This window comes from Convolutriloba macropyga, chromosome 8, assembly GCF_964194025.1.
Source record: "Convolutriloba macropyga chromosome 8, txConMacr16.3, whole genome shotgun sequence".
Taxonomy (NCBI): domain Eukaryota; kingdom Metazoa; phylum Xenacoelomorpha; order Acoela; family Convolutidae; genus Convolutriloba; species Convolutriloba macropyga.
This window is the reverse complement of record NC_134475.1, coordinates 15,795,223-15,808,962: the sequence shown is the minus strand read 5'-3', so window position 1 is coordinate 15,808,962 and position 13,740 is coordinate 15,795,223. Positions and strand designations below refer to the sequence as shown.

General features: G+C 36.7%; 1 protein-coding gene across 9 annotated transcripts in view; it reads left to right on the top strand.

Moving 5' to 3' along the window:
• LOC142344506 (AP-3 complex subunit beta-1-like) overlaps positions 1 to 13,740 on the top strand; it is a 120,058-nt gene that overhangs the window by 95,095 nt on the left and 11,223 nt on the right. For all 9 annotated transcript variants that reach the window (XM_075396213.1, XM_075396212.1, XM_075396211.1 and 6 more), the window contains one exon: positions 4,351 to 4,511. In XM_075396213.1, the coding sequence (XP_075252328.1) occupies positions 4,351 to 4,511 (161 nt within the window). The remainder of the gene's footprint in view (positions 1 to 4,350; positions 4,512 to 13,740) is intronic.

Sequence of the window (13,740 nt, the reverse complement as noted above, 5' to 3'; positions counted from 1 at the left end):
CTCCTGGACATTAAGTTCTCTTAGAGCCGTACGGCTTACTAGTCTCTATGTATGTGATTCACCGAACCGGTTTAGGTGATATAAATTCATGGTGTGAAGGGTAGATCTTAAGAGTTTGAAACCTCACTTCACCCCCCCCCCCCCCCCCCTCCAACTTAACACCCTCCCTCACCAATTTCACCCGCCCACAGTTCACCCCCACCCCATCACCTTATTCCACCCGTAACACAGCACGCTCGGTAACGAAAGAAGTCAACTATGCTTACTGAGAAAAATGAAGTTTATACTCACTAACTTAAGTTCAATTTATGTCAGTTATACTTATGGTGAAAAGGAAAAGGTCATAAAAATTTTTGACCCAGTTTGGCGTCGTGCGTTCTATTTCTCTAAACCAAATCTCCCTACCTATTCCCAACCCCCACTTAAGGGTTGGTTCGTTTCCGTCGGTGAATTCTACCGCTCAGCAATTGAATTTGTGTGTTTGATTTCATTAATAGCCGCGAAGCGATAGCGGCTATTATTGGGGACATTGTGGTTTTTTACAATCCAAAGGTATTGGTTTGCTGTCTTGGATTGTATTGGTGTGCTGTTTTTTTAAAGGATCTGTTCACGCTTTTTTCTGCTTTTTCACGTAAGTGAGAAGTCAAATTAGAGTGGTGATTTTAGTCACGCTGACGTACTAAAGACAGTGAAAATTAGAGTAGATTTAAGGCCTGTTTTTTTAAACTGCCTCTAAAGTGGAGTCAAATTGATGCTTAGACAATTTTTCGGTTTTTGAAGGGGAATTTTACGTGCGTCAATTTGACTTCTGTTTTCAGAGTTTCTTTTCCTTTGAGTGCTTTTAGTATGATACATAAGTGTTCTAATTGCGCCTAGTTGAAATTGATAGATTTCATCAAGTGGCAGCTGAAATGTTTTATGACCTGAACACTTTTGTCAAAAAACATTAAAGAGTTTTTGATTTTGCCCTTTTTCAAAAATTATTTCTGTTTTATCACTTAGTATCATCAATGACAGGTCTCATTGGCTGATAATGAAGCGCGAAAGAACCTAAATAATGGTCCAAGTTAATAGCTAATTAATTTCCATGACTTTGACACTACTTTTTCTCAAAAATGTGAGTTTATGTTTCTTCCTAATTGCTCTCAAACGAAGTTTGTTGAAATTAAATTAGTCCTGTTGGTTTTTTTGTATGCGATTTTTCGCTTGACCAATTTTTTTGTGACCCAATTGACTTTTCGTCCTTTAAAATAGCATAAACATGGAACCCTTTAAAATAGCATAAACATGGAACGCCCAGAGGGCATTAAGCTCAATTAAAGGCCCTTGGCCGCTTTTAATAGTTTTTCAAGTGCTTAGTGTGAAGCTACCGGGAAGGTTGTAGATTAAGTTTAAAAGGGTCATTTTGAGGGAGTTTTTGAGGCAATTGTTGCAATTTTTTGTGTTTTTTGTCATTTTTCAAAATTCTTGTTGGACCAGTCAAAAATGAGGCTCATTGAAGTTGATGAAGATCTTTTGCTAGACAAAAGTACTTTTTTTGACCATTTTAAGAGCTCTATGTTTTGGTAATCCAAACAAAAACACACAAAAATATACTAATTTTCACATTAATTTCGCCTTTTTGAAAGTTCTTTCATGAAGTAAGCATTTATTTGACAAAATTTTTTGACATTGTCATTGTTCAAGTTTTTCCATACCTAGCGGCCCGAAAACCTCCTTAAGGGTTTGATAATAAGTTACTAAATGTTTTTTTTGTGACCATGGAATTTTATAATTTTTTTATCACAAAATTTAGCACAATTTTTTTCAAGTTTTTGGGAATTTTTTGTCATTTTTTCAGGTTTCTTTATACTCAAGAGCCAAACAACCTACTCTAGGGTTTGATAACTGGGTACTGCATAGTTTCTAGATGTAATTGAATGTTTTTATGATTATAATATTTTTCAAGATTTAATATCTCGAATTTCAGCAATTTTCGAAATAATCGGGACCCTATCCGATGCTTGATAATAACCTGCTGTATGGTTTCTAGCATTAACGTAATTGCTGTCAATTTTTTAATTAGTCCTTTTTTAGCAGTTTTTTGATAAAATTAAAAGTTTTTCAAATTTTCGAAAAATTATTCATGTTCCAACTTATTGATTTTTATCAGCCAGTAAAACTATTTAAGGCTTTAAATGGGGATAAGGGATTTTTTCTTGAGACAACTCATTGGATCTGAAGATATTAGTATCACGAATTTTGCAAGACTTTGTTGAAATTTTCAATTTTCGATTTTCAGTTTCATTTTTCAAAAACTTTTTTGTCATTTTCCGAGTTTAATGATCTTTACTGGCCACGGAAACTTTTTAAGTCCTGCAGATAGGTAACATGACAGAACTCCCAGACAAAAAATGGTTCGAACATTTTGTGAAATTAAACTTCCATTTTTTAAAGCATTTTTGAGTCGAATCTCGTGGAAAATATTCCTAGCTCTCTCTCTGTCTCTCTGCCTGTCTCTCTCTCCCTCTCTCGTTAGCTGGGGATTCTTTCCTTTCCTTTCTCGTTTACATTTTATCTGGCACATTTTGTCTCTCTCTCTCTCTCTCTCTCTCTCTCCTTAACGCTTTTGTTGATGTTGCACTTAAGCTGCTGTTATATGGCGTGATGTCATCATCTATTACCCTCACCTCACACCTCTTCAATTAAGCTAAAGCTAGCCTCACTTAAACGTGCCTAGCTAATGACGACAAGAAACGCTTGCTGGTCGTTTGAAAGCAATTCGCCTGACGGTAGTCGGTTATGTTTGTAATTTTTGTCGTCTTATCGTTTTTTCTCATTGATAACAGGCTTTATGGCCTTTCAAGAAATGTTATAGAATTTTTGAGTTTTGTGAGTTTATGTTGTTAACTTTATTATCTTATATCTTTGTATCATTTTTGACTGTTTTCATTGGTCTCTAAAAAAAGCTTTTCATTTTGTTTAATAACTTTTCAATTCACAGCTATTGCTTTCTTTGACTTATACGATGCCCGTTTTTTTTAAAAAAAAATGTTAGTGAATTTTCAATTTTGCAAGTTTTAATTGAATTTATTGCTCTTTTATCACTTAACCTCAATAAATATAGGTTTCATCGGTTGATAGTGAGAAACAAGGGAAATAAATTAGTGGCATGATTTAGAAGTGGTTTTTTGATTTTGACCATGTCTTTAAAAAATAAATCTTGATTTTTCAGTCTTGTTTGTTTTTTGTTGTTGTGGTAAAATTGCTTTTTCTCAGTGGTGTCAAACTAATTGTTCTCATTGGACATCGAATACGGCTTATTTTTTGTTAAGTCTATTCTTTGGATTGTAACTCAGGACTTGTACTGCTATGTTTTTAATTCGTCGTGTCCATCGATGATTCTTGCGACCATTTACTTTTTCATTTTCAGTGATTTCTACTGCTTTGCAGTTAAAATTTGTTTACGTGACGCCATTTGTTGTGCTTTTAGGTAAATTTTGTGACCTACATCACTCAAAAAATGATTTCTGATTTCCTTTAATGAACTTAAGTTTTATGAACATTTACGAGTTTAAGGTCATTATTGTGCATCTAAGTAGTGCCAAACGTATATTTTCTAATTCTTGAGTATCAGAGTCTTGAGTTTTGATTTCGAATTTTTATTTTTAAAAAGCTCTTAGGGCTTTTTTCTCATAGAGCGTATATGTCTCATAGAAATGACAGTCCCAATCTAGCCCAAAAGGTGTAGCGGTCTATTAAAGGTTTGCTGGTCAATCTGTCTATCTGTCTATCTTATTTCGTTAGTAATTTCGATTCCATGGAAGGCCGCAAGCGTCCATCGGGGCTATTCTCAGCAATCTGCCGGCTATGTTTTCGATTGTTTGTTTCAGCTTTTAGGTCAATTGTGTGATAAACTTTCGACTTAACTCATGCGGAGACTTAAGTGGTCCAACAGTTTTCATCTGAGGCATTAAATGTTTAATGTGTCCTATAAAATTTAAACTCAGGTTATAACCGCAGAAATTATGAGAAATACAAGCTTTTAATTTATCTTTTCTTTTTTCTTTGCTGTTTTCGTTTTCAAAGGCAGTTAAAGAGCTTTATCGATGGGGGGGGGGGGGGGGGGGCTATTGTCCAGGAATCCACCCGCGCTGCTGCTAACTTCCTTTGTGTTGACTTGAAAAAAGGTACTGTTTGACATTTTGATTTGAAAATAAGGGTTAAATTTGAGGAAGCACGTTTTTGTCTTTAATCGCAGTTTTTTTTCTAACTAACGTCCTGCAATCTTCCGACAAGTTATGGGAAATCATTATGGAGAAATATGTCCGAGTAAAGCATTTGTTCCGTTACCTTACCATATTTGTTTAGACCTTAGTCAGCCCAGCAATACCGCAGTAACACAAGGAGCATCGTCCAATCAACAACAGCCGATGCGAAATAAACCCATGCTACCTACTTTAGTGTCTCAGAACTCCGAGGACCGAGGCTTTGCCAACGTCCCTGGAACTCCAACTTCGCTTCCCGGGGGAGTAAGTAGACACAATGCGCAATCCGCAGCAGCTCCGTCTTCGACTCGCTTGGTTGGTTTCGGAACCTCATCGCCTATCACAACCGGGCATCAAAGGTTGCCAGATAGCGATGGTGGCTTGACCTCTGTTGATAATATTCTATTTGGCGCCTCTGAAGGTTCCCCTACTAGAGATAGAGATCCAGGTGCGAAGACCTCCTACGGTACGGCGCCGAAAGTTGACTATAAAGACTTTCGAACTATTTTCAACGGATCCGATCCTTCGTCTTTAGCTCTTGCAAATGGGACTGGGTCTTCGCATGGCAGTAAATCAGATTTGAATTTAGCTGAAAGTGGGTCAAATCCTGCCACAAACGGGTCTTCTCTTGACTCATCATTATGGGGTTGAAAGTGGCCACATTTCTGTTACTTGAATATGGAAAGCGTTTCACTTGCATGTCACGATATCGAATATGGTATAAACTAAGTGGACTTAAGCGACCAACTCCGGGAATCGAATTTTGAAAACAAAATGCAATTTGATCATCGCGTATACCACAATTTGAAGCTACGATTTGAAACAAAAAAAACCTAACTAAAGGTTGTCGATGCAGCTGCTGCGGACCAGGGTTTAGTTGAGTCTGGGTTATTTTGTAAAGCCTGGTTTAGGTCTAAATATGGTTAGCATTTTTATGAACTCTTTTTAGTTTTAAGAAGTGTCAGATAAAGAGTTTGTTTATTTTCTAATTTTTCTGAACTTTAAGGGTTCATTTTAGTCTGAAAATTTCTTCTGTCTTGTGAACTTAAATCCAAAAGTTTAAGAAAGGTACGATCACAAAGCTGTTTAACACCAGTTTTGATTTTGAAGTCCTCAGCGCGGCTAGGCGGGGCATTACGAAGATTAGAATTAGCTTGCAACTGTTTGTCTGATCCGCAGCACTGCATTGCATATGTCAAATTTTACCTTGCCCAGCTCATGTTCAATCTTTAGATGGATGATTCCCTATTTTTAGTTCACCCGTTCATGTTTTGCATTGCATCCCTTTCTTGTGTTTTTGTGATCACTTCCCGGAACTGTTTCCTCCCCCCAAACCCCCTTACCCCTTGTTAATATTTGATCATTTAAAATCATTTTTCACACATTTGTTATGGTATTGATTGCAATGATCAATCCCACCTCTCATTAGACTGTTAACCATTATCAGTACAAAAAATTTCATTAATTTGTTCACATAGACTTGTGAAAAGAAAATTTTGTTCAATAGGGGGGGGGGGGGGGGGGGAGAAAACAGTGCTCAAATACCCTTTTACTATTTGTTCAGCGGCATCATAGATAACCATCTTAGTTTTGAGTGTGATTAGTTTGGGAATTTCTGGAGTTGTTTCCTCACTAGTATGTGTGTTGGAAACGGAAGCGGAATTTCATGTAATGGGAAACAATTTCTTAGCTTGTCTCTTATCGCACAGAATGTAATTTCACAAATAGCGCGTGCTGCACCTAGAAAATTTGTTTTCTTTGAAATTTTAATATTTGGGGATTAAGTTATTGGTAGTGAAACGATGTTGAGATTACTTGTATTGCTATACTGGGTTATTTTCCCCCTCCGCAAAACCCTCCTTAATCTCAGTAAGCTTGAAATTTAACCCCCACCGTCTTAAAATACTAGGTAAAGATGAATTTGCTCGTTTACAAAAAAGATGATTATTTTTTTATAAAAATTTATGTCACAACATGAACATCGGTTAGAATTTAGGTAGTAAAAGCGCGAGAATTTGACATGCATAATAGGTTGGTTGCAGCAATAATGCGAAGTTTAGTGAATTAGATTTTTAGAATCTGTGCATTTATAACATGCTATCGGTGCTATAATATCCTTCTCATCCATAATGAACATGAAGTGCATGTATCCCAGTTATTTGATAGAGCTCCCGAAATTGTTTGTCTCACCTACTCCGCCCTCCCCTCCCCCTTCCACGTCGATAAAAAATTTATTTTCTTTACCCTATGTGAACAAACCAATGCTTATCTTTGCACTGTTGATGGTTTATGTAGCCTAATAAAGACTGTCCTTTACTTAAATTTTTGTCGCTAAAGGTTTAAAAATATCATGATGGAGGCTTATGATTTACCAGGGGAAGAGGAAACGAATCTCAGCTCCCGTACTGTACGATCATCACTGAAAATGGAACTACCCCCCCCCCCCCCCCCCGTAGAATATGAATTGTTGATATTTTACATCATTATGATGTCATATATAAACGGGAATGGATCTTTTCCGTTTGTGACCCGCCTCCCTAGAACGTGCCATATTTTACATAATGATTTACTATGTAATGACACGTGCTCTATAGTTGGGGGTGCATATCTTGGGAGGGGGGGGGGGCACAAAGGAAAATATCCTTATAAATATAATGTGTATTGGCTAATCCTCACTCTTTTAATGTTATGCAAACCATTAAAAGTACAAAAAGGAGCAGCAGTTTGTGCACACGGTCTAATGAAACAAAAATTCTGTTCACGGAATGGAAAAGAAATCAGATCAATGAATATTTGAAGCGAATTATTTTGAAGTAAATATTAGATAGTATTTAAACATGTGAAGAGGAAATCAATTTAACCTCTCAATGTGGAAAAGTTGGCAATTTGTCTCTCAGTTTATTTGAAAGCTATTTTGAAGTTGTATATTTTGGTTGATATATTATATAAATCTGTTTCAATTCCTTATTTTCAAATTTAACATATATATTTGTCTGCCATTTTTGCACGCGACCTATCCTTCACAGTAGTAGTAGATAAATTATGGAAATCCATGTTACAAAGTTATCCTATTTGGTTTTTTCGGACATGGTTCGGATATTTCCTGATGAAGTCTCCCTCAGCTTTACATTAATGATATCATATTATGTTCAGCCCAGTAATGTATCCATTGCAATTATATCCACCCCCTTTAATGGGCATTTAAAACAAAGGATCTCCCACTTCTTCACCTTTAAACTTCACCCTCCATCATTTCAGCCCGATTGTTTCACCCCTCAATCGTTTCACATCTATTTTAATCCTTTATATAATTGATACTATAAACATTAAAGAGGGTATGGGCAATAAACTAACATCCAAAATAAGGGATACGTAGGGGTTGAAAAATTTGCTGGGTGAAATAATAAGGTGTTAAAATATCCTGGAAAAATGAATTGGGGTGAAAAGACGTAAAACAAACATAAATGTGGACTGTAATAGGAATTCAGACGATACTTGTGAACATGGATTTTCATACGGATTAGTTTTAAGTTTGTGATCTGTTTTCACCAAAGTAGCCGTAGATAGGTATCATCTTTAACACTATCTAGCCTAAAACTTTCTCTTTTGCACTTTTTAGTTTGCATCGCGTCTCTCTTATCATCCAGATGAATTGCAAAGCGAACACTGCATTTAATTGCTGGGCGCGCTAAGCTGTTAATTCTAATGCATTTGAACAAACTTTTTACACTCAATTATTTGGATGTTGAAATGTGAAAAAAGACTAATCGTAGAGCATATAATGTTACGTTGTGCGCCAGTATAGTTTAGCGAATGTTTTTAAGATGAAAATTTGAGAGTTTAAAAATGGTAAAATGGTCGGGTCCTTACGGTTATTGTTCGCCCTAGCTTTAAACTGTATTTAATTGCTCGCAACCCAATTTATCGCAAGAAAGGCAGAGAAATCTATGCAATGTGGTCATGTTGGACTGATGGTATTATGTCCGACCAGGTGGGTACCTCTAATAGTCGTTGCCACAGTTGAGCTATTTTGAGGTCCGTTGGGTTCCTAATGTAATGGAACACGGGGTTTACGTCATATCGTATTGCTTCAAATTTCAATGCTTTTTGCATTGTTCGTACTCATTTAGCAGGGGCAATATCTTTCTAATTGCTCTCAAGCGATGTTTGTAGCAATTCTATTAGTCCTGCTGACCTTTTTAAGTGAGATTTTTTTCTTCTACCGACTTTTTGTCTGGTTTTGTTTTCGTTTGGCCTTTTTATGGCGTTCAAAAATGGGAAAACATGTTAAGCCCAGAGGACATTAGTTCTCTTAGAGCTCTATATTTCACTAGTATTTAAGTATGCGATTCACCGAAACTGTTTAGTTGACGTATATTTATGGTGTAAAGGGCGGTTCTTGAGCCCCTTACCCACTTTTTCTGCGGTTCTTGAGTGCAAGCCACCTCCACTTCGTCCTCCCTCCACTGCCCCCCCATTCACCTCAAGCCATCTATAACTTCTCAAGTTCATCCTTTGCCACTCATCGCCACCCCCCTCCCCCTCAATTAAGCTAAAACTAGCCTCCCCAAGTCGGATGTAGCTACTGAGGAAGCCAACCACTCGCGATTTGTTTGAGAGCAATTAGCCAGACGTTACTCGGCTATGTTTCTCAAATGATCCAATAGTTTAAATGGCAGGGTCGATTTTTCTGCTATCAGCGGTGATTAGTATAATTTTTACTGTCTTTAGTTACTCCCACGTGGACTATATACTTTTGAGAGCGTGTTTGTTTTCCTTTGTCAATTCTTTAATACTCGTGTTTCATTTTACGCTGTCACAATAATTGTCATTGATGTTCGCCGTCATGGGAGGGGAACTGGTTTGTGTTATTTTAGGCAAAGACGGCTTTGTTAGTTTTAACATTTCAATTGAGCTTTGTCAGGCAGTATTTCACTATTATTGTAAGTCCTTTTTTGTCCGACGTTTCTACACAGCTAGTTGTGATGTGTAGACCAGTGTTATGCTGTGATTGACGCAGTGGCGTGGCGTGTTGTTTTTTTCTCCTATTTTGTTTGTTTTTCTTTTATATTGAGAGCGATTCTTGATCGATTTGGTCTAAATTCATGTTGATGATCCGAGAAATCACTTAAAATTATTTTTCAATCAGATTTTGTTATAATAATGGCCTGAAGTGTAATAGGCCTGAAACTTTTGTATTTATCAAGGGCATTGCCTGGATTGTGCAACGCTATAACCAGGCCTATTTTGCATTGGTTGGTGTGGATGAACTGTTAACAGGTATGTCCATGGTGTCGGTAAGACATCTGTGGGCATTGGAGCCTCAATCGTGCAGGCGCTCGCTGTCAGAGTCCAGTGTCTTGCTTTTTTGGTGTCCCTGATGGCTTAATGTATTGCGTTCATTGCCTCGAATACAGTGTTCTTGGTTAGTATTTTTATTGGGTCAAGTATTTTGTTTTTCTCATTTCCCGGGGGTGTGGCGTAAATTGCTCGTTATCCGCGCATTTGATTTTATCGTGATTAAGAAGGCAAGAGCGCAACTTCGATGCACGTAAATTGTTGTGTTCGTGGACAAATGTATATATTTCTTTGTTGAGATTTATTGTTTCGCGGCCCTGTGGATTCTTTGCTTGAACTGTATATCACTTCTCGGAAAGTGAATTTGCTTCGTTGGTCAAATTTGCTCTTCTTTCCTAATGCATGCTTTTGGAATGTATATTCCAGGAGCGGCTATTATCGCTTTCTTGAAAGTTTTTCACACATGGTAGACATTAGATGGCCTTTATGCTTCCTTATCTTTAGTTCAGTGTTGTCCTTAAAGCTTGCCCCGATTGTTTTGGGGAAATTAATTCCAGTGCTTTGAGCTGGATAGACAAATGTCTAGGGAGATAATTGAAGAATCGGGCACTCTTTGACTGGCTTTCTTGTTGAGTCCTACAACATTATAAGTTGTCTGTTTCTGTTGAAAAATTTTTGCGTTTGGTGTCTGCCGGCAGCTTGAATGCCCCCAGAAAGACATGTGCGTTTAACTCACCACGAACTTTGCAGTAATCTAACTCAAGTAGATTGCTGATTGTTGTCTTGTAGCCTACTTCACAACTAGATAATTTTGGTATGCCGGAGTTGATGAGCTTGTCATTATTTCCACCTACTGATAGTTCTTCTACTTCTTAGGTTTTTAAGAACTTTTGATTGTTATCTCCTGGAAAAATGTCTTTGATGAAACTCTCACTTCTCACGTGTCAATCGGAATCTTTTCCGTTTGTACTACCCCCTCAGCTTAGTGAATGCATATTATTTGCACCCCCCAGACCCACGTGCTAATAATGATTTACTATGTAATGGCACGTTCTCTCTCTCTAGGGGATGTATATCATAATGGGGGGGGGGGGGGGGTGCAAAACGGAAAAGATCCGTCGATCGAAGTTCCCTAAATTCAGGATCCGGATCTTTTTTTCGCTTCAATCAATCTTCGGAGTTTTCCAGCCATTGAAGTTTTTCACAATTCGTTGTTGCCAGTGTTTTATCCTCGTGTGCCATCTTTTAATTAGGAAAATTAACCCTTTTCTTTTATTTGGAAGACAATTGGATAAAATGCAATATATACATATAGCAGAAGTGGGATGTCTTCCGTTTGTCATCACCCACCATTACGTTATGCTCGCCCACTTACAGAGCTTGTGCTATTGTATGGTGAATCAGTATTTAAAAAATTGGCACATGCGTCGGGGGGTCGCAAATAATATGCACCCTCTATGCTTGGGTAGCTCAAACGGAATAGATCCCAAAATGATTCAAATTTCAAAAATGGTTTATCAAAAGAGTTTACCAAGAAATGAAAAGGGCTGACTGTCTGCAAAAGTGATTTTTTGTTTGTTTTTTTTCTGCAAAAATTAGTATCTGTTCGTTTCCGCCAGATCACCTACAACCTGATCTCCAATATGGTGTTTAGCTTGCTGCCATGAGAGTGATGTTAGTGTGTGGGTGTAACTATAAGCACTAATTGGATGGGGGATGTAGATACTCAAAATTTTATTCTTTTCGCAATGAAAAATTGTATTCTATTTTGCAAGTGAACTTGAGTGAACAAGTGTTTTTGAGTGTGCAAGTGCTTTTGAGTGAAGTTGCATAACGCGTGTTTCAAAAAGCGGTTTTCGATAAATGCCAGACTTTCTCAGTGACTTCATCAGATTCACATAACCTGTATTTACTATTCAGTTGGAAGATGTTTCAGTTTGGTGTTGTCTGTATTTCTGGGGCGTAGTGATGATTGATGTTCATGGCATAAAATCGATCTTTTGTCTGACGCTTCGCGTGACTTTCATCATGCTGGACTTCTTGATTTTTGTGTGATCTAAATTGATGAGTTTATGCCGCTGACCTAATTCGTGGTAGTTTAGTACTAAAAGTCAATTAACAGGTGTTCCGAAACTGGTTTCAACATCAAACGCTCGCCCGTCGTCTGAGAACAATTCACACGACGTTAGTCGAATAGATTTTATTATAGACCTCAGTAGTGGTTGTGCAGTAAGTGATCTTCATCCAAGTTTATCTTCAAAAAATTGTGTCGGTAAAAATGACATATGATTTTAAATGTGTTTATGAGTTATTAATAAAGATCCTTTGAAGTTTCAGAAGCGCAGTTTGAATTCGTATAAAAAGTTATTTTTACTGCCTTTTCGCACCGTTGAAATACAAATTAACCGGGCATAGAGAAAAGCGCGAAACTTTTAGTTATCATGGCGTAATTTAAAATCTGTTTTTCAAATTTTGGAGACGTGTTAAGGCTGGTTATTTGCTTTTTTTAAAAAAAATCAGAAGGCGCATGATGTCAAGAAAAATTAAACAGTCTAGACGCTTTATCAAATATATTCTATATTTGACGTCGAACGCACTATTGTAGTCGTGTTTCTTTTATGCAATACTTTGCTTGTCAGTTTTCTTTAGCAGTTTTGTGTTTGTAGCAATTATTTTAGCCTTCTCTTTCTGTTTTATTAGAATTTGTTTCTGACCAGTTTTCGAGTATTTTTTTCACGAGTTTTGGGTCATAAATTGTTCATTAAGAGTTCAAAGCAGCTGAACTTAATTGCCAGTAGTTTAACTACTAAAAGTCTAATTGAAAGTGCATCGAAATTAGTTTCTTTTATCAGCTGACAGCTATTCAGCTGACTATTATTGCGCTCCTATAACAACCCCACGGATTTGGATTGTATAAGAGATTTTTTGTAAGATCTTCACGTTTTTTCACTTTTTGTCAATGAGAAATTACCGTTATGATTTTAATTATGGAGTAATCACTTTGGATTATTTGTACACCATGTGTTTTCAAATTTTCGCGTGAATTTCTGCTTGTGTTACTTTTTTCTCTTTTGTCTTATCACTCACTCCATTAATGACAGGAGTGATTGGTTGCTCGTTAGCCATAAGTGAATTAAATAACTTTTTAAGTCGATATATAATAATTATTTTTTTCGCTTTTCTGTGTGAAGAAAATGTATGTAAGATTTGCGCGTTTGTTTAATATTTGTCTGTTAGTTTCATTAAAAACAGGTCTCATCGGCACAACGCAATTCAAGTGTCCGATTTTTTTGAGCTGATGTTTTTACTGATTTCGAAATTGTTAGTTTTCAAAAGGTTTTTGTTAGATTTGCAATATTGGCTGGTTTTGTTATTTCCGTTCCTTCCCTTTTCTCCTTAGAGAACTATTGAAGGATGTTTTTTTATTTCTAACGTTGTATGTTATGCTATTGCTACAGTTTTTAATATATGGTCATGTGCTTTCTTTGGCTGTCACTGCTTTTTTGTTTTTTTTTTTATTTTTGAAATTTGCTGTATGCAACCGAAGCAATCTAAGGGCGCACAGTGTTCAATTATGCAAAATATTGTTGATGTTTTGATATATGATTTGACCCTCTTTGATCTATTGGACATCTCACTCTAATATCATATACCAAACTTTTGATTAGCTAACTAGTTCTCGGAAAAGCAATTTTTTTAATTGTTTGGATTTTTGCTTCTGTTGTTTTACTGCAGTGTAGGGTCACATTTTTTTTCTTGACTATCTGAGTTTGTGATTGCTGGAAAAAAAAGGTGTCCTCAAAGTCATCAGTTAGTTATTTTCTTTGGATTGTCATTCAGGGTTTTTCGTGTTATGTTTTTAATTGCACTCCCCTTTCGTCAAAAAAATTTGTTTCGCTATACCTAATTTTATTGCTTTACTTCTGTTGGCTAGCTTTTCTCTTCATTCTTTCTGCTCATTGAGCTTCACAACGGCATTTGCTCACCAAAGCAATGTAAAATGAACAGAGTCAAAGTAATACCGACAAACCATATCAAGAATACAAATGGGATTTTCCCGGTATTCGATAGTTTGTTAGGCCTACTTCTGTAACTTATTGCCAGGATCCAGGTATTAGTATCATTATCAATAAAAATACGATCTGGTAACTCAGACTAATGAAACATGAAGCGACTAACGTAATTATAGTAAACG